The 21,972-nt window shown below is 41.7% G+C and overlaps 1 protein-coding gene and 1 non-coding gene across 5 annotated transcripts in view; one reads left to right on the top strand and one right to left on the bottom strand.

The window, feature by feature from the left end:
- DCAF5 (DDB1 and CUL4 associated factor 5) overlaps nt 1-21,782 on the bottom strand; it is a 108,730-nt gene extending 86,948 nt beyond the window's left edge. The window contains exon 1 of one of the 4 annotated variants that reach the window (XM_030319405.1): nt 21,697-21,782. Coding sequence is in view for 2 of the 4 variants with exons in the window: in XM_030319404.1 (XP_030175264.1) it covers nt 21,518-21,731 (214 nt within the window). In the remaining 2 variants the exon portion in view is untranslated. Of the gene's footprint in view, nt 1-20,420; nt 20,483-21,517 lie in introns of those variants that run through there. The other 3 variants (XM_030319404.1, XM_030319403.1, XM_030319406.1) reach the window with 3 other exon arrangements.
- LOC115517327 lies at nt 6,707-6,813 on the top strand. The gene has a single exon (XR_003969791.1). It is a non-coding gene; the product is annotated as a U6 spliceosomal RNA (small nuclear RNA).
- Nucleotides 21,783-21,972: the final 190 nt, after the last annotated feature.

Genomic DNA, 21,972 nt, shown 5'->3' on the forward strand with positions numbered 1-21,972 from the left:
AATCTCTACACCCAACATGGGGCTCAAACTCACAACCCCGAAATCAAGAGTCGGATGCTCTACCGACTGAACCAGGCACCCCGATACATTTTAATGAAAGAAAAACATACACAAATTTGTACATGGAAGGACAGATGCAAAATGGCTAACAGAGGTTACTTCTTGGAAATAGCAATTTTACTTAATACCCTTTTATGTTGCTGCAGTTGTTTTTTTGTTTTTGTTTTTGGGTTTTTTTTCTTTTTAACTTGCAAGGACTAGAGGAAAATTATTCCGCCTGGCTTTCTTTTCAGCCTATTTACTCCTTCTTTTCAGTGCGCATAATGTAACTGTTTTGTGACGCCAAACCTCTTTTTGTATGGACCATCCCTCTCCTGCGCTCTAAGAGGCAGCGTGAAGACACAGAGGCAGAGCCTGTGTGCCACACAGCCCAGCCACATCAGTGAGTGGGAAATAAAGTCTGCTTTGCTATTTTTCCAAAGTTGAAAATAATTAGCATTTGTATAGACGTTCATTCACACACATCTTTGCTTGTGAGGTAAAGATTACATAACCCTTTTTTCCAGATGAGAATCAGAGAGACATGGCTAGGCCTGGAGCCTAAAACCAAGTTGTATCCCTCCTACCAAAGTGCAGAGGCCAGACCACTACTTAGAATTTCAAGTGAATCTGCCCTACAGCATTCATTACACAGGAGAAAAGCATTTTCCATTTTGTCTCCAATTTTTTTTGCCTAGAGGTGCCTAGCATTTTGCTGGCTTTTATTTTTCTTAGCCATTTTTAAGTGTAGAGTTCTGTGCCATTAAATACATTCACATTTTTACATTATTGGGCAACCATCACCACCACCCATCTCCAGAACTTTTTCATCTTCCCAAACTGAAACTCTGTACCCACTAAATAATAATTCTCCATTCCAGCCTCCCTCCTCCCTGCTGGCAACCACGATTCTAACTCTAGAGACATGACTTCTGTCTCTATGAATTCAACTATTCTAGGTACCTCATATAAATGGACTCATACAAAAGTTGTCCGTTTATGACTGGCTTATTTCATCGTAATGTCTTCAAGGTTCACCATACTGTGGCATGTGTCAGAATTTCCTTTTTCAGGCTGAATAATGTTCTATTTTATGTATACACCACATATGGGTGATAGCTTGCTCCCACCCTTTGGCTCTAGTGAATAATGCTATTATGAACATGAGTGTACAAATATCTGTTCAATTTCCTGCTTTCAATTCTTTGGGGTCTACACCCATAAATGAAATTCCTGGATCATATGTCAATTCCATGTTTACTTTTCTGAGAAGCTACCATACTGTTTTCCACAGTGGCTGTACCATTTTACATTCCCACTAGCAATGTGCAAGACTTCCAACTTTTCTACACCCTCACCAACACCTGTTATTTTCTGTTTTGTTTTCTTTTATTTTGTTTTTAAGTAAGAGCTATGCTAATGGGTTTGACATGTTTGCTGACCTTTTTGACCTTCAAATAAGACACTAACGTGACTCTCAGGTCCTTACTGAATATCTTGAAGCACATCAAGCAGTCTGTTATTTTCCTTCATGTACTAGTTTATATTTACCTACTTTGAGGAAAGTCAATTATCACTCCTCTGCTCACTCACTCCACCCAGACAAAAAGAGTTGCCTGCAGTTTAGCCTTATTGGTTTGGCATTTCATTTACCTGAAGAGCATTTATATATGAATGTCATATACAAATTCGGGATACTGATATCCATACCCTCCTCAAATCACTTACAAAAACATTAAAAGCAATAATCACCATTTACCCGTGCTTGCCACTTGTATAATTAGACCTATTTTAAAGGTAGATGTAGCATGAGGCAGCACAACATTCAAGACCACAGCCTTAGAATACAAGTGCATAGGTTCAACTCTCAATGTTGCTACCACTTACTAGCTGTGTGCCTCCAGGCAGGGTACTTAACCTCTCTCAACTGTATCCTCTCGTCTGCAAAACTGAGAAAATAACTCCACCTGTTTTATAATATTATGGTAGGATTAATGAGATAGAGTTATGTGGAAGGCTTGGATGATTGCCTGATACACAGTATGAGCTACAGAAATGTTAGCCCATTATATACTGCTTAAACTCCAACAATAGCTAACTTCAGCTAAATTTGCTCCAGGCCAGGGACTACCCTAAGAGTTTTACATGTTTGTAGTATCTCTTCTAATGCTCTTAACAGCCCTATAAAATAGGTATTGTTGTCCTTATTATCCAGATAACACTGCAGAAAAGCTACATAACCTGAAGTTACACAGCAATCAAGAGTAGGAGCTGGGAGCTGAATCCAGGTAATCTGGCTCCAGAGACGGAGCCCCTAATCATGATACAATTCAGCCTCTCAAATACAACAGGGGCCAGGCAGCAAAGCACATGAATAAAACCTGCCAGAATAAAGGGCAGACTGGAGAATATACAATCCTTTTAAAAGAACAAGACACGGGGCGCCTGGGTGGCTCAGTCGGTTAAGCGTCCGACTTCAGCTCAGGTCACGATCTCACGGTCCGTGAGCTCGAGCCCTGCGTCCGGCTCTGTGCTGACAGCTCGGAGCCTGGAGCCTGCTTCAGATTCTGTGTCTCCCTCTCTCTCTCCCCCTTCCCCCACTCATGCTCTGTCTCTCCCCCTTCCCCCACTGATGCTCTGTCTGTCTCTCTCTGTTAAAAATAAATAAACATTAAAAAAATTTTTTTAATAAAATAAAATAAAAACCAAGACACTACTCAGCTCCAGCCAGCTATTGCCATACAGAAATGTAAGTAAGCTCAAGGTTGCCTGATCTTCCAATTTTTCAACAAAAGCAAGCAACCTGATTTTGTAGGCTGAATTGCAGGCCTCAGTGCAGGCTTAATCTAGCCCAGGGATAAGTTAAGATTGGGTGATTTGCCCAAGGTCACAAAACTGGGGTCCAGTGGCACTTCCAAAATCAGGGATAAAAAAAATCAAATGGTGGCACAAAAACAGACACACAGACCAATGGAATAGAATAGAAACCCCAGAACTAGACCCACAAACGTACGGCCAACTCATCTTTGACAAAGCAGGAAAGAACATCCAATGGAAAAAAGACAGCCTCTTTAACAAATGGTGCTGGGAGAACTGGACAGCAACATGCAGAAGGTTGAAACTGGACCACTTTCTCACACCATTTACAAAAATAAACTCAAAATGGATAAAGGACCTAAATGTGAGACAGGAAACCATCAAAACCTTAGAGGAGAAAGCAGGAAAAGACCTCTCTGACCTCAGCCGTAGCAATCTCTTACTCGACACATCCCCAAAGGCAAGGGAATTAAAAGCAAAAGTGAATTACTGGGACCTTATGAAGATAAAAAGCTTCTGCACAGCAAAGGAAACAACCAACAAAACTAAAAGGCAACCAACGGAATGGGAAAAGATATTTGCAAATGACATATCGGACAAAGGGCTAGTATCTAAAATCTATAAAGAGCTCACCAAACTCCACACCCGAAAAACAAATAACCCAGTGAAGAAATGGGCAGAAAACATGAATAGACACTTCTCTAAAGACATCCAGATGGCCAACAGGCACATGAAAAGATGTTCAGCGTCGCTCCTTATCAGGGAAATACAAATCAAAACCACACTCAGATATCACCTCACGCCAGTCAGAGTGGCCAAAATGAACAAATCAGGAGACTATAGATGCTGGAGAGGATGTGGAGAAATGGGAACCCTCTTGCACTGTTGGTGGGAATGCAAATTGGTGCAGCCGCTCTGGAAAGCAGTGTGGAGGTTCCTCAGAAAATTAAAAATAGACCTACCCTATGACCCAGCAATAGCACTGCTAGGAATTTACCCAAGGGATACAGGAGTACTGATGCATAGGGGCACTTGTACCCCAATGTTCATAGCAGCACTCTCAACAATAGCCAAATTATGGAAAGAGCCTAAATGTCCATCAACTGATGAATGGATAAAGAAATTGTGGTTTATATACACAATGGAATACTACGTGGCAATGAGAAAAAATGAAATATGGCCTTTTGTAGCAACGTGGATGAAACTGGAGAGTGTGATGCTAAGTGAAATAAGCCATACAGAGAAAGACAGATACCATATGGTTTCACTCTTATGTGGATCCTGAGAAACTTAACAGGAACCCATGGGGGAGGGGAAGGAAAAAAAAAAAAAAAAGAGGTTAGAGTGGGAGAGAGCCAAAGCATAAGAGACTGTTAAAAACTGAGAACAAACTGAGGGTTGACGGGGGGTGGGAGGGAGGGGAGGGTGGGTGATGGGTATTGAGGAGGGCACCTTTTGGGATGAGCACTGGGTGTTGTATGGAAACCAATTTGTCAATAAATTTCATATATATAAAAAAAAAAATCAAATGGCAGGTGCAGTGAGTATGGAGAGATAAGGAGTGTCGCTCTTCACTATAGAAGTAGTCACAGCGGGGGATAACATCTGTTGGTATTAACTTCTGCTGATACCCTGCCCTTACCTAGTACTCTTGTCCTGAAAGCTGAGCCCACTGATCTGCATATTACCTCATTTTTCTACATCTCCAATTAGGTAAGTAGGGCAGAAACATTATCCCCATTTCAAAGATGTGAAAAGTGAGGCATTGACTTGCCTCAATGATGGAAGCTTTGAATGAAGCACTTCACATTGAACAGGGAGCAGGAATTACAGTAGCAGTAACACCCTAACTAGACAGCTAGGATCCCATTAAATGGTTTCTGTAAAATCAAGTGACCAGCAGCAGTAGAGTTTAATAGAGCTAAGGTTTTAAAATCCTAAACTAGCACACTAATCCCTAGACAATGCCTCTAATGTCTGAGCTGAAACAGAGAGAGGAATCTACAAATATTTTACACCAGAATCACAGAATTGAGTTGGATGACACCTAAGAGATCATATTCTCCAACATCTCCAATTTGCCAGGAAAGAAACTGAGGCACAAAGAGGCAAACTCACCTATCACTGAACACACCGCCGGTTAGAGGTGTAGTGGGATTCAAATTGAGATGTCTGATTCCAAAATTCCTGCTCTTCCTAAAGTGTGGCAAGCAGAGGCCACTGAATAACTTCAGACAGTAGAAAATGATTTTAACAAGTATGTATATTAATGTTTACTAGGAAAAAATAGCACATAAATCCTATGATTTGATAGACATTATAGTAATATAGTTTCAAGTGTTAAGAGTCAACTAAAAAAAAAGTTAAGTAATAGCACAGGTGATACCCCCTAAATTATGACAAAAGTCAAAAAGGGTTCAAACTTCTGAAATTTAGAAAATAATTATCAGATACCTTTACTATCTGCCTCCATGAGAGGGGCACTAAATCTGAGGCTGAGATTTGAAACAAACCCAAATGCAAACAGGGTAACTAGAGATTAATCTCAAAAGGTATTAGGAGAATGTGGCTATATTAGCAAAGAAAGTTGCAACCTAATCAGTTGCGCTGTAATCAGCCTACAGAAAGACTACAAAATGGCCCAAACTTAAGATAAAAATATTCAGCCTCACTAATAACCAAGGCCAGTTATATGTGAACTGAAGTAGTAATAAGTTTTTAAAATGATAGTATTTTTCACATACTGAGTTAATTGGCAAAAATTAAATGATGCCCAGCAACAGCCATGATGCAGTCTCATGATAAACTGGTACAAGTATGAATAAGTTAGTTTAACCATCTTGGAGGGCAAATATATATTAAATCTATTTTATAAGTATAAAAAAGTTCATACCCTTTAACCTAGAATCTCATTTCTAAGATTTTATTCTAAGAAAAAAAATTTAAAAAAACAAAATATCTCAAAGGTTGCACTATAAGAATTGCAATAAAAGCAAAAAAATAGAATGAATGTGTTCCATGAATTCCAGGAAGTCTACAAAGTCAAAACTATTTTCACAATAACAGTCAAATGTTATTTGCCTTTTTCACTGTATTGACATTGTACTTCATGGTGATGTGCAAAAGCATGGTGTTTTGTAAAATTACTGGTGCCTCAGTGATAATCAAGGCAGTACAGCAAACTACTAGTCATCAGTGTATCCTTAACTGCCACAGACTTGCAGTAAAAAAGACCAATGTCAATTTCATTTAGGAATGTCCTTGATAAAGCTCTGAAAATAATTTTTTAAGTTTATTTATTTTGAAAGAGACAGTGCACGAGCCGGCGGAGAAGCAGAGAGAGAGAAGAGACAGAATCCCAAGCAGGTTCTGCACTGTCAGCGCAAAGCCTAATGTGAGGCTTGACCCCACGAACTGTGAGATCATGACCTGAGCCGAGCTCAAGAGTCAGACACTTAACCGACTGAGCCACCCAGGTGGCCCAAAGCTGTGAAAATAATGTTACCAAATTTCAACCAGAGTATACATCTTAATACTATGTATGATGAAATGGAAAGCACACACAAAACACTTCCACTCCACACCAAAGAACAATGATTATTTTGTGGAAAAGTATGTATGTGACAGTTTGCATTGTGAGCTGAACGGGCTGCTTTTTTCATTAAACACCATATACTTAAGAAACAACTGACAAACTCTGGCTATTCAGAGTTGGGTATGTGGCACATATTTTCTCAAAAATGAACACGATGAGTTTGTCATTTCAAGGAAAACAACTGGCAGTATTTGTAGCCAATGATAAAGTTCAAGCTCTCAAGTGAAAACAAGATTTTTGGAAAACTTGTAATCAGTGCTCGCTTCAGCAGCACATACACTAAAACTGGAACAATACAGAGAAGATTAGCATGGCCCCTGTGCAAGGATGACAGGCAAATTCGTGAACCATCCCATATTTAAAAAACAAAAACTTGTATTCACCACGGTGAGCTTGACTACTTCTCAATACTTAAAGGACTTTTCTGATGAGGTTGGTGGTAATATTAACAAATACGATTTCTTAAAATGTATACTAAAATGCGTCAAGATTTGGAAAATCTGCATAACTCAGTGAACCAATATTTTCCCAAATGATTGATGCATGATGTTAAAAACCAATGTGTAGGGGCGCCTGGGTGGCGCAGTCGGTTAAGCGTCCGACTTCAGCCAGGTCACGATCTCGCGGTCCGTGAGTTTGAGCCCCGCGTCAGGCTCTGGGCTGATGGCTCAGAGCCTGGAGCCTGTTTCCGATTCTGTGTCTCCCTCTCTCTCTGCCCCTCCCCCGTTCATGCTCTGTCTCTCTCTGTCCCAAAAATAAATAAACGTTGAAAAAAAAAAGAAAAATTAAAAAAAAAAAAAAAACCAATGTGTAGGGCTCTCCTAATCCTTTTAACAATCTTATGAAGTAGGTGTATTGTTGTCCTTGTTATCCAGATAACACTGCAGAAAAGCTACATAACCTGAAGTTACACAGCAATCAAGAGTAGGAGCTGGGAGCTGAATCCAGGTAATCTGGCTCCAGAGACGGAGCTCCTTACCATGACACAATTCAGCTTCTCAAATATAACAGGGGCCAAGCAGCAAAGCACATGAATGAAACTGCCAGAATAAAAGGCAGACTGGAGACCTACAACCCTTTTTTATTTTTTATTTTTTTTTAATTTTTTTTTCAACTTTTTTTTTTTTTTATTTACTTTTGGGACAGAGAGAGACAGAGCATGAACGGGGGAGGGGCAGAGAGAGAGGGAGACACAGAATCGGAAACAGGCTCCAGGCTCTGAGCCATCAGCCCAGAGCCTGACGCGGGGCTCGAACTCACAGACCTCGAGATCGTGACCTGGCTGAAGTCGGACGCTTAACTGACTGCGCCACCCAGGCGCCCCAACCCTTTTTTAAAGAACAAGACACTACTCAGCTCCACCCAGTTACTGCCATAGAGAAACGGAGGCTCAAGGTTGCCCAATCTTCCAATTTTTCAAGAAAAGCCACAGGAAGGCCTTAAAGACAGACTAATGGATTTTAATGTACAGACTATGAAAAGCTCTCTGACATGATTTCAGATTCTACACTGCAACTAATCTTTAAGAAACTTCCACTTGTCAGGGCGCCTGGGTGGCTCAGTCAGTTAAGTATCCAATTTCGGCTCAGGTCCTGATTTCCTGGTTTGTGAGTTCGAGCCCCATGTTGGGCTCTCTGCTGTCAGTGCAGAGCCTGCTTGGGATTCTGTCTCCCCCTACCCCTCTCCTAGCATACATGCACTCTCACTCTCTCTCTCTCTCAAAAATGAATAAACATTAAAAAAAAAAAAACAAAAAACTTCCACTTGTCAAGTTTTGATACAGTCTCAAAGAAGAATATATTGTTATCTGATAAGGCATTAAAATACTTTCCCCTTTTCTAATTACATATCTGTGTAAGGCTGAATTTTCTTCATATATGTCAGCTAAACCAGCATTTCATAGCAGATTAACTATGAATACCCTCATAATGTCTATTATGACATTAAAGAGTTGGAAACATTTTAAGAGTCAGAAAGAGGTAATAATGCTACTCTTCTATTTTGGAAAATAATTATCTTTCATTGAAATATTATTGTTAATATAAGGTTTATTATTTCCATTCTCAAAGAAATGAGTTTTTAAACGTCACCAGCTTTAAATTCTAATGTAATAAAAATTGGTAAAAATGGCCTACATAAACTGAAGTTCTTTGAGGTCTTCAATGATTTTTAAGAACATAAAGAGGTCCTGAGATCAAAGGGTCTAAGAATTTTTCATTTAGACAGTGGTTCTCAACCAGGGTGATCCTCCACCTGGGACATTTGGCAATGCCTGGAGAAATTTTTGGTCATCATAACTGGGGAGCTGCTACTAGCATATAGTGGCTAGAGGCTATGGACGCTGCTAAACAGCTACAATGCACAGGACAGCCCCCATCACAAAGAACTACCCAGCCCAAAATGTCAATACTGCTGAGATTGAAAAACCCTGCTTTTGAATATTCAATGACATACACAAACATGTTAATATTAAGAAAAAAGTTACAAAACAACAGAGATGACCTAATTCCAATTTTATTTTTTTGTTTAAAAAAAAAATTTTTTTTTAACGTTTTATTTATTTTTGAGACAGGGAGAGACAGAGCATGAACAGGGGAGGGTCAGAAAGAGGAGACACAGAATCTGAAACAGGCTCCAGGCTCTGAGCTGTCAGCACAGAGCCCGACGCGGGGCTCGAATTCACGGACCGCGAGATCATGACCTGAGCTGAAGTTGGCCGCTTAACCCACTGAGCCACCCAGGTGCCCCCCAATTTTATTTTTTAAATATGTACGTATGCAGGAGCGCCTGGGTGGCTCAGTCGGTTAAGCAGCCGATTTCAGCTCAGGTCATGATCTCGTGTTCTGTGAGTTCAAGCCCTGCATCGGGCTCTGTGCTGGCAGCTCAGAGCCTGGAGCCTGCTTCTGCTTCTGATTCTGTGTCTCCCTCTCTCTCTGCCCCTCCCCTGCTTGCTCTCTGTCTCTCTCTCAAAAATAAAAAACATTAAAATAAAAAAATTAAAATAAATTTGTATGTATTCATACAAAAAAGGCTAAAATATGTCCCATGTGTCAAAAATGGTCATCCTCGGTAGGTGGTATACTTCCTTTAAGTATCTCTTTATTTTCTGAATTTCCTATAATTAATATATGATATTTTACAAACCTGTGAATAAGCGGGCAGCCTGTCTTCTAAGTGCCCTATTCTGTTGACTTGCATGATTCAACAGGAAGTTCCCAATAGTAAAGTATGGAATTAGTGAAATGTCAAAGAATAAAAAGCTCCTCAAATAGCTAGGAGAACACTAAGAACAGATTCCTGGGTCTCAACAACAGTAAGGTTTTACAAGGAAGCTATTAAATGAGTATGATGCACTGTGAAGTACTCTCAGACCACAGATCATGTCCAATCTCACTTCTGCCATACAGAACTAACCTGGACAATATGCTCTCCAGATGGTGTCACACTCGTTTATTCTGAGTAGTTTATGATTTTTTAGTTTTTTTAAATAATAACACTGCCTGCTTGGCTTTTGCAAAACTCCCTGCACAAGCAACATTATCAACATAATAAAGCTGTCTTTTCTCTTCTTTGGGCAATTCTAAAAAGGTTGAACCAATGCAGGTGCAATGCTTTTTAGTCCTTTTAGGAAGGCACACAATCCCCACCCACAAGCAGGTATAAACAGATATCAACCCTGAGACTCAAGGGCTGCTTGAAACTGGTTGCCAAATATGCAAATTTCAGTTACTTCTTGCCAGTATGTCTAAGGCAAAAACACATGCTTCAGCCATCTATGGCAGCTAGTGATATCTGCAATAAACCATCAAACATGGGTCAGACACCTATTAAAAAAAAAGAAAGAAAAACAACAATCCTCAGAGGCTCCAATTAGTACTTGCTTTACGCAATAACACAAAAGATACAACTGAAATTTAGATATAAGACTTGAATGGAAATTCAGAATGAGAGAAGTTGTGTAACAAGATTTTGACAGGCACCTGAATTTGCAGAAAATTCCTCCTCCTGAGTAATGTTCTTGGAAGGAAATAGACTTTCCAAAGTAAGAAAGTATGGGCAGGCTAAGAATTAAAACTGGAGAGGGGCGCTTGGGTGGCTCAGTTGGTTGAGGGTTGGACTTCGGCTCAAGTCATGATATCATGGTTCATGAGTTTCAGCACTGCATTGGGCTGGAGGCTGTCAGCACAGAGCCCCCTTGGGACCATGTTCCCCGCCCCCCCCACCCCCTTCTCTGCTTGTGTTCTCTCAAAAATAAATAAATAAAACATTAAAAAAAAAAAAGAATTAAAACTGGAGATTCAGCCAGAGTGACAGTCTGCCTCCAACCTGGAAAATTTCTACTGACTCATCTTGAAAATAATGAGCACTCCAACTTAATCAGGCCAACCATGTTCAGGGACAATGAAACTGCAGATGGAATGTAGTGGCAGAAGAAGCCACTTAAACAGTTTAACACTTTACTTGAGTAAAGTCCTTCATAAATGCAGAACCTCATGACTTTTCCTACTGAGAGACCAGATCAGAAGACCCAGATTCAGATTTTAATCCTGACTGTACTACTTACTAGTTGTAAACTACTGGGCAAATCACTTCACCTCTTTGCTCCTCTGTGTCCCTATATGTAAAATTGACGGCTTCGTTTAGATAACCATTAGTCTTTTCCAGCAATAAAATTCTATGATTCTACAGAGATAATATATTAGTAGCATAAGATCACAGTGACAATGGTGAAATCTGGACTCTAACCCAGATCTTTTAAACTTCTCTATTGAGGTCATTTCACAACATGAAAGACATTCTAGAGCCAACTGGCCATATACCTGACAAACTACAATTCCTGAAAACTTTTCTCAGGGCCAATCTATACACTTGAGGGGCCAACTTTTACTCCAGATGTATTCTGGTGCTAGACAGATACTCCATAAAACTAAGCCTGTTTAATTGTTTAATATCAGTATCACACCCACTTTTGGATAAAGTGGAAAAAAAAAATCTCGACTCAGCAGGGAATCATTCCTCAGAACACCTTTGCTCAAAATCAACTGCAAAAAACAACCCATAGGAAGACTTTTTTAAAAGGGGGCTTTGAAGAATATACAAGTGAACAGCAGAAAAAGAACTCTAAGAGGAGGTACATAGTAAGGAAGGGATAACTTACTAGCCTCTGGACATAGCATGTTCTTAATGTTAGCTTGCCCCCACCCACTTCTAATAAGAAGACAAGGAGGGGATAAATGACTATCAACCACTCTGCCTCTCAGGCTCAATCCAGTACCCTAAAAGTGGCACCTGAAAGACCTGACAGAATAGAGGCTTGGAGGTGTTCTCACCAGAGGCATTCAATGGTAAATGGGAAAAGCTAAGAGAGTAGGGCTTTGGTTTTACTTGAGTACACAACAATTTATGATTATGAGTAGGTGGCCATATAACTTATCATTCAAACTAGGACATTTTTAGGAATGAAAGGAGGGCTCATAATCGTACTGGGACAATGGGGACATTGGGATGGTCCCAAGTAAACCAGGATATGTGGTCACCTTAGTTATAAAGGACCCCAGCAGGCAGCCAGGTAGGCAGGGCACCTACAGAGTTACCTTATCAACCATATAAGGTAATCTTACCTCACTGTATCAAGGGGTAGGAACCAAGTAGAGGCAAAAGGGAAGATGGGAATCAGTCTTTCCACCAACATCTCTGCTACTAGGATTTGTTACAACCCTGTCAATTTCCTCAGATGCCATTTTCTCATTGATTCCTACATGCCCCAGTCCTCCGGAATATAACCTTTATTTTAAAAATTGGCCATAAGAAAATAATACTTAGAGTACATGGACTTGACCTCCAATGCATATCAACTCTGTATCCTGAGAGGTAGGTGATAGAATCTTGGATATCAATACTGCAAAGTACAATGAATGAGTAAGGTGGCAATGAAAATGTGACCCTGAAGGCATGGGAAGAGCAGATAACTAAAGTGACAAACTGCTGTTGTCAAGTCTTTCCCTAAATCCCTGACTTAGGATAACTGATGTGGCAGCAAGTGGAATCTAACCCTCCTTGTTCACCTAACCCATGAATAACCTTGGAAATGAAATGCCTTCTTTTTCACAGAAGCAGAATGAAGTTGCTGGTGACAGATTCAACTTTACTTGCAAGAACACTATAATTCAAGTTCATTTAGGATTAAACAGGCTTATTATCTGTTCTAGGAGTCATATCTCCCTTTATGATATTATGTGTCTGTGGAAAAGCACTTCCAAATGACTTACCAGTGCTCTCTGGGCAATTAAGCCCATGTTACGTTGTTTAAACCTTCTTCCAAAAAGCACTTTATCATTATTCATCTATTCCCTAGTGAGGAGACACCTATTTCTTTTGGCTGAAATCAGGCAAATGTACCCAATCCACATGCTTTCTGCAGACATCAAACTCAAATTACAGGCTCAGTAAAGACATGTATGTTGTCTGTACCTTTAGTTGGTCTTATGCAGAAGAGGAACCAAACTGGTAACCAGAGTATACCCACTCCTAATTCTACCTCACTAAAGCAGGGGAGTTTAACCCAGTGTGAAGTTACATGGTTTATGTAAGCAAGCATAGAACACGCAAAGTGTGAGGAAGAAGATTTTAGATGACTGCCAAGACCAAAATCCAGGTGAAGTGATTTCCAGCACCAAGAGAGATCTGCTTAAGGGGTGAGTACTGTAGCTGTGACCAGAACTGTGCTTATTGGCTCAAAGCCCACTGATCCATCCCCACAGCTATACTCCCCTCCCTTCATTTACACAGAAAGGGGGAAGAAAGCAGTTAGCAAAGTATCGGAATGACAGCACCAAGAGAAGAAAATGTTGGGGAAGTCAGATCCTTTTAAAATGTACAAAACATTCTAAAAATTTCAGGGCAGTTAGTACGTCCCAGCGTTCCAGCAGACTCAGGCTAGAAATCCAGCTCCACCACAAACTATAGGAACCTTCATGGTTACTTAACTTCTCTAAGCCCATTTCTTCATATGTAAAATAAGGATAACAGCACTAACCCTACCTTAGGAAAGATTCTTTTAAGTATTAGATGTGGTCATGTATATAAATGTGCCTGACATATGAAACACCCCCAAATAATATTTGATAAATGAATGACATGCTCAAAAATTAGCTACTTATTGTTAAACATGTATCTTTATGAACAGCAGTCTCAGTTGAATGTCAGGTGAGATATCCTATTTAATTTGGTGGACACTGGGGAGCACTGCAGATTTTTGAGGGATCAGCAGCAGATGTGGGATAATGAGGGTTAAGTTTTAGGAAGCTTACATTGGCAGTGGTGACTAATAAGTATTAACGATGAAAAGAACAAAAACTTGGGAAGCAGCTATTGGAACCAAATTTTCTACAAAGACCAAGGTAATAGGCCAACGTAATAAAAATCTTTTTCATCCTTAGAATTCTATTTCACTTCATTTTAACCAGAAATAATGAATTCTAGTATCTATTTTTCCACTAATGCCCTACCTGTTCTCTGCATTACAGAACACTCTGCAGTCATTTATCAATGTCCCTTTTTGATTCTTTAACACTTAGTTATGATGATTAATACAAAACCTTCAAATGCCTGTGTCTTTTCTAGGCTATAGGAAACACTGGCTATTTTCCAAGTGGCTTAAAATAAGACATATAAAGTGCTTAACAGAGGGCCTGGCACACATTATAAGCCAAATGAAGGTTAAAAAAAATTATTCTGTAGTTATTAAGATTAACGAGGCATATATAGTACGTTCACATTAAATATTTTTTTTTTAAATTTTTTTTTTTTCAACGTTTATTTATTTTTGGGACAGAGAGAGACAGAGCATGAACGGGGGAGGGGCAGAGAGAGAGGGAGACACAGAATCGGAAACAGGCTCCAGGCTCTGAGCCATCAGCCCAGAGCCTGACGCGGGGCTCGAACTCACGGACGCGAGATCGTGACCTGGCTGAAGTCGGACGCTTAACCGACTGCGCCACCCAGGCGCCCCGACATTAAATATTTTTAATGAATAAACATAAGATGCCTGTATGGAACAAGTTAACTTTATTTACAGCAAAACACAGAAATAAAATTTATCACCTAAGAGGAGCAACAAGGGTTGCACATGTGCTCAGAAATTACTAATTTTTCAGTTTTCAATTTTTAGAAGAGATCCAGAAAAGGTGAACTACCCTATAAGAAGAAAATGGAAAGAAAAATATAAAAAGGCAACTTAGAAATAGCACATGCCTGGGAGCAATGAGCCCTACTTGGCATGCTGACTGCCCAAGACTAACAAGGCAGTTCTGGGCAAGTCCTCTTTCTACTTCCCCACTTCCTTTTCCATAAAATGAAGATCTTTCCTTCTCTCTGATTCAATGAGGAAGAAAGAAGATACAAAAAAGACTACCTAATGCAATATTTCTCAAGCTTCAGTCCCTCTTGATCACCTTTTGATTTTTGCCATATCCATGTAACACATTCACCATTATTTTTCTTTAAATTGACTTTTTAAAATTTAACCTCACTTTAAGCAATAAATTCGTTAAAAATGTTTTATACATGCTGGTTAACTTTTCCATATATAAAAATAAATGTACCATTAAAATGTAAATATTTATTCAAAGATCGCCTAAAATCAGCCTATATACCCACAGGGGCAAATAGTAACCTAACCCTTATAAATTAAAATCAAAATTTTAAAGAAAAAAAATCCAATAAAAAAGAAATGTAATTTCACATTCTCACAATAATCTAAGGGTTAATCCTAACAGATTAACATTCAGTTCTTTATCTCTAAGAGACAATACTTATGTGGGGTACCAAAAATTGAAAACAGAATCAATTCCTTCTTAACCTACATAATCTTCATTTAAATTAGGATTTTAGTTCCTTTAACCTTAAAAGGTTTTAATTCTACTCCTGGGTATCTAAATTCAGACTAAAACAGTAAGAAAAGCATGAGAACCATGAGAAACCATAAGAAAAAAAAGATTAAAATTAAGTGCTGTTTATTAACAATGGAAGCGCTCTTCATCTGTCTCAATGCATAAGAAGATAAATGCACTTTTTTTTTTTAAATTTTTTTTTCAACGTTTTTTTTTATTTATTTTTGGGACAGAGAGAGACAGAGCATGAACAGGGGAGGGGCAGAGAGAGAGGGAGACACAGAATCGGAAACAGGCTCCAGGCTCTGAGCCATCAGCCCAGAGCCCGACGCGGGGCTCGAACTCCCGGACCGCGAGATCGTGACCTGGCTGAAGTCGGACGCTTTAACCGACTGCGCCACCCAGGCGCCCCTGCACTTTTTAACTTGTAATTCAGAAAGCAACATCCATCCATGTTTCAAGCTTTACTGGTCAATAAAGTTTCCCTGATCTAAATGATTCCAACTGTACAATGAAAGCTATCGATAATCAGTGAATGAGTACACAACTTGTGGTCGCCAGGACACATAACTGAGGGCTACTGCTCTTTTTAGGAACTCTTAGTCATCAAAAACACGTTGGCATAAGTCAAGTTAATGATGATCCTTCAAACAATACAGAAGACGAAGACAACTTTCTGCTGTGATAATGTCTCATAAGACTGGTGGTCATTAGTTAGACCTCACTAGGTTACTTCACTTTTTTAATGTTTATTTATTTTTGAGAGAGAGGGAGAGAGACCGAGCACAAGTAGGGGAGGGGCAGAGAGAGAAGGAGACACAATCTGAAGCAGGCTCCAGGCTCTGAGCTGTCAGCACAGAGCCTGATGCGGGGCTTGAACTCACAAACCATGAGATCATGACCTGAGCCAAAGTTGGATGCTTAACCAACTGAGCCACCCAGGCGTGACCCCCCCCCCCATAGGTTATTTTCAAGCAGAAGTGACAAACCTGGGCATAATTCTAAATCTGCCAATCTTTGATAGATATCAATTAGCAGACTAAAGAACAAGTGGGAAAAATAACGTGCATCTATAAATATCCATGTTACTTTATCCTTATGACACAATCTCTATAATTTATCATTGCAATGTCCTCCAAGGCCATCTCTATGATCCTTCTCTCTCCCACTAAAGCTCATAAGCAAGAGAATTATTTGCTATAGTAAGTACTGTAAACCATAGAAAAATCAAGTATCAATTAAAGTATCATAAAGCAGAGAAGATTTTTTAAAAGAACCATGCACTGTTACAAACAATAAGCAAATGTTCCTAAAATGCAAGCTTGAGAGCATTGTTTATACCCAATTCATCATCTCTGTTTTCATTGCTTCTGCATTATAAACTATGCACTCAAAAACTATTTGTTGAACTAATTAATAGACCAAAGAATAAAATATAACTCCTTGACAGCAATGGATTATCAGTAAACAGAAAAGCCTGGAAGAACATCCAAGAATTGATTCCCTATTCATCTTATCAAAATGTGTACGTACTCTGAAAGCTTCTTCAGGCCTATCACTGGTCATATTTCCCTTGATAAACTAACCACTGGACCAACAAATTCATTCTAATTAAACACCTGAGAAGTTCTAATAAAGTTAGACTTTATTCCACTGGCTAAAGCCAAACACCTTACCTGTAGATAACATGCTCTTAGATGAATTTATTTACAAAAAAACTGATTCCAGAAAATAGACATAACAGGGAACTGGGACTGGGAATAAGGAAATGATCGAATTAATAGGTTAAAATTAAGCATATGGTTATTATCACAGCTATTATTTGATGCTTAAAAACACGCTTTGATGACAATACTGGGGTTAAACTTCTTTACATAGCATTTTTAAGTGCATCTCATTGAGATCTTTCTCAATTTTTCACATTGTACAGTGCTTTGTGCAATAAATGTTAGATATTGAAAGTGTCAATCTCCCAAAAGCTTTTTGTGAGGTTCAAGCTTTTTGTGAGTTGCAGCAGTGGCAACCAGACCAAAAGCATGGGCCAGGCCTCTGTGCTAAGAACTTTACAAGTGTTATTTCATTTAATCCTCACCACAACCCTGTGGGGTTTTACTGCCCTTACTGTATAGCTGAGGAAACAGACTAAGTGACTTATCAAAGGTTAGCAAGTAGTTGAATTGATATTCATCCCCAGGCAGCCTGATTCCAGAATTCATGCTATTCATCTCTACCTAACTTATGATAATAAAATCAGAGACCTATGTGAAATGAAATAGGACTAAACAGTTATCTCAGTTATAAATATTATGACCAAGTAAATATAATTAAATGCCTTTCCATTCACAATTCCTACTTAACACTTCGAAACAGTACAGTTGCTGATGCTATTTGAAAAGCTTCTGAAGGCGCTTTTCCTACATGTATTTAGTCATAAGCATTAAGAAAGAGATCATAATCTCTCACTGAAACTCAAAACTTCATACTAATGGGCTATTAATCTGCTAGTTCTAAAGGTTCCAATGCCTTAAATATCAATTCAGGGAAAATAATATTATTAGATGCAACCAAAGACTTAAAGGGTAAACCCAGGATACCCCCTAAATATGTTTCAGCGTAACTTCCTTGATGTTGGTAGGATCTCTTAGAAGTAGCACTTCAACATACATTGTGCCTTCTCATTCCATACCAAAGTCACAACACTATCCGGTCTGCCCCATTTGCACATGTCCATTACCAATAGTCTAAGAACAAGTGTCAGCTAATAACGATACCACAAGTTCCTAAATCCAAAACAGAAAGAAAACAAACTCACATTTTCTCTGAGAGGCCTGGCACTCTGTTTAGCACCCAACTAAACTTTACCTAATATAGTTCTTACAAAAGCCCTTCAGGTAAATGCTGGTGTTCCCACTGCATACACCAGGAAACAGACTCAGAGAGGCTTAGGTCACACATTAAGTGATACAGCAGTGATTTCAACCATGTGTATGCTATACTACACTGCCTTACATGGTATCACAGTTCACGCCTTTCTCTGCTCAACAACAAAGAAAACTACTTTTTAGGTGAAAAGTACTTTAATGTTTTAAAACAGCAAAAAAACATCCTCCCACTTGTTGCTGTCACAGCCACACTTGCCAACAGACCATCTTTTCTCCTTCCTGATATTCTCTGGTTTACTCTTAATATCTGCTGGCATCATTGTGCCCTGGAAAAAGGGCTAGCTGTAGGAACAAAATAGCAATGAATGTATCCTTAACAAATAGCATTTTATAAGGCCATAGGAATCATACAAATATTTTTACCCTAGATCTAAGTTAATTCTACCCAACAGTATGTGTCAGTTACAAGAAACGTGAGCCTGCCCAAACAATTAGGAAATGAAAACAGTGAACAAACTATGAATACACTATCATTTTAATCACCACTTTCTAAAGGCTTTAACCAATCCAAGATACAAGAACAAGGACAAAATGCATAAAGGTAATCTCATTACCAACCCAAAGTCTGGCCTCCTACCTACCACATTATTGTGAAACATTAGGGATAGATAGCATTAGCCTCAAAAACACTAAGAGCCCCTCCCCCCAGGTGTTAACTGAAGGACATGATAGATAAGAGAAAATGTAAACATGACACTTTAAATAGTTTTAAATCGGAGATTATTGAAGGACTTCCCAGAACAATATTTAATTAGCTTTAACAAGTGAAGGTGTATTTATGACTCCCAGAGGGGGGCTTCCTAATCTGAAGCAAACAGGAGGAATTTTCTGTTAGCATAAATTGTACTGATAATGGAAGGTGAATAGCTAAAAAGGCTTTTAACCAAAACTCTACATTTAGGAAATAAATAAGGAAAGCTAAGTGTATCTGAGCTAAACTTGGAGGGGGGGTGGGTAGCGGGGAGCCTGCTGCAAGGACTAGGAAGGAGGACAAGAGTAGATAAAAAGGAAACAGGAAGGACTGAGCTAGAGGAAGTGTGAGGGGAAGGGAGGAGGAGTAAGGGGCAAAGAAGACTGAAACCCAGAAAGCACTGATGGAGATGGGCGACTCAGGCCTAGAAAAATAAGGAAATAAATGCCTAAACCAGGAGGTTTGCCATAGCCTGCTCTGTGGGAAGGACTCTCCTCTTCTACATACTAAAATTAAGATAAGGGAAACAAACTGGCCAAGACTAGAGAAAATAGGGTTCATTTAAGACATAGGGGAAGGTCCTGCACAAGGATAACTCCTTGAGAATGGAGGCAACATTTTAGTGTTTTTAAAAAAGTGTTAAAATGTGTGAATTGATAGCATGTGAATTATATCTTAATAGATCTTATTTTTTAACAGTGTTAAGCTGGGCAACGTAGGACTGTACTCACGACTTAATTACCATGATTAGTTGGGCCTATAAAAGAGTACCCCCAAAATTCCCTCACCCAGGAGGGAGAGTTTACTTGTGTCTGGGAACATCTCTGTTGGAAAACATCAGTCTGAAAAGGGGACTAGAATATAACGAATACAGGAGGGAAAAAAAAAAAAAAAAACCAACCCTGTGAGCTCTTTAGAGATCTTCCCCACTTTTGCCCTTGGAATTTTTGGCAGTATCGGGGAAGGAAGCTTTTGTTTGGGGTATGCCTTGAAGTGGAATATCAGGTTTCTTCAAGGGATGATCTAGGGTTAAACTCTACCTAGTCAAAGAGAAAACGATCTGGGGTGGAAAAGTCAAGTCAGTTCTGGAGAAACCCCAGAAGGTTTATCGCGAAAATGATCACACGAGTCTTCTCTCTGCTACCCCTAAATTGGACTGCACGCCTGTGTCACTTCCGACTGTTACTCGCGAAGACGACGGATGCTTTGCTATGATCCCAGAAGTTTCTGGCCAGCTGCCCACTGACGTAAATTAGAAAACCATTCGGGGACCGGCCTGGGTGAAGCGAAGCGCCACGTCCAGCGCGGGGCTCCCGCTTCCTCCCTCTCAACGCAGGAAAAGGGACGGAGTAGGGGAGAAGGCGAGCGGAACGCCAGGTCCGCCGTCTTCGCCCGCTTTCGGGGAGCCCCCCCCCTCTCCCCGCAGCGGACCCATCCCCACTCACCCGCCTAGGCCCCGAGACCCCCCGAAGGAGGGCGGCGGCGGCGGCGAACTCCCCCGCGGGCAGCAGGCGCACCTCCCCCGGGGCAGCTGTCGCCGCGGCCCGCCCGGCCCGGGCCTCCCCGGGAGCAATAGGCTATCGATTCAGCTGCCTGTCGCTAGGAGCCCCGGGAGAGCGAGGCCTACACCGCCCGGCCGGAGCCCCGGCCTCGATTTCGCCACTTTCCCCATACCGGAGGGGGAGCCCGGGGGCAGCCCAGCCCAGCTGGGCGGGAGAGAGGAGGTGCGGAGACCACCTGCAACGGTAGCCGCGGGCAAAGGGGGTGCGGGCGCGGGGCTGCAGCCAACAAGTCTCCCAGGGTCGCCCACCCACCACCCCCAGCCTCACAAGTTGCGCATTCAAGTTCAGGCGGGTGCCCCTCAGCCTCCAGAGTCCTTGGCACTGCCCACACCATAAGAAAAACACGACGCGGAAGAGGCCACCACAGCGGAGGGAGATGGGGCCGGGCCCCTCAGGGCGTCGAGGGGGCGGCCAACAGCCACCCGCCCTCCCGGCTCCTCTCCTCGCTCACCCAGCCAGCCCTCGAGTCGCGGCCCGCGACCCCTGGGCGGCCAGCCCTGTCACCGCCCGGCCCCCTGGCCCCCAGGCCCCTTCTCCCGGACGCCGGCGCCGGGGACTCGAGCTCCCCCTGGCCTTCGGCGCGCCTCGGCCTCCTCCCCCTCCGAATCCCCAAAATGCCCCCCGCACCTTTTAAAGTACACCGAGGAAGAGTTTCCCATCAAACTTTGTCAGGCGGTAGTCTCGCCCCCTCCCCGACCCACGCTTCCAGGGCAGTCATCAGGAGAGACCACTTTACACTTGGGATAAAGCGAATTAAGGACCTGTCAACCATTTTAGGTCTTTTTTACAGAAGACATCCTCTCCCTCCCCACCCTCCCCCTGCAAGGGTTTGAATTTGACACCAAACCTTCCCACCGCAGAAGGGGGGTTGAGGAGGGAGGGGGTGGGGACGGAGGGCAGAAGGAGGGTAGCGAGGGAGAGCGAAAGGGGAGGGTGGAGAGGGGCCGGGAGGCGCGGGGCGGGGAAGGGGGTTGATTTACCTGAGACCAGCCACTGGCCTCCATTGTTGGAGAATTCAATGGCATTGACACAGCCGAAGTGGCCGAGGAGGTCCTTCTTGTAGAGGTTTCTGCAGCCCCGCAGGCGTCTCCTCTGAAAGTCCTGAGTGAGCAGGGGGTCCCCATGCAAGCCCCGCTGGGACAAGAAGCCCACCACTGACCTCATGCTGCCCCCCAGGCCAGCTCTCCTCTTCATGCTGGAACCGCCGCCGCCGCCGCCGCTCGCGCCGCCGCCCCTCCCTCGGCCTCACGCGCGGCCGCCGCTCTCCCCCCTCCCAGCCCTCCCCCCGCGCTGCGATCCGGATGGTTCTTTAACCAGCCATGGCAGACGGAGCGAGGTGTGCAGACACTCGGTGGCGTTCGCGGCTTCCAGAGGGTCCCCTCCCTCCCTTTCCCCCCCTAGGCTCCTCCCTCTCCTTCTCCGCCTCCTCCAGCAG

The sequence above is a fragment of the Lynx canadensis genome, chromosome B3, assembly GCF_007474595.2.
Source record: "Lynx canadensis isolate LIC74 chromosome B3, mLynCan4.pri.v2, whole genome shotgun sequence".
Lineage (NCBI taxonomy): Eukaryota > Metazoa > Chordata > Mammalia > Carnivora > Felidae > Lynx > Lynx canadensis.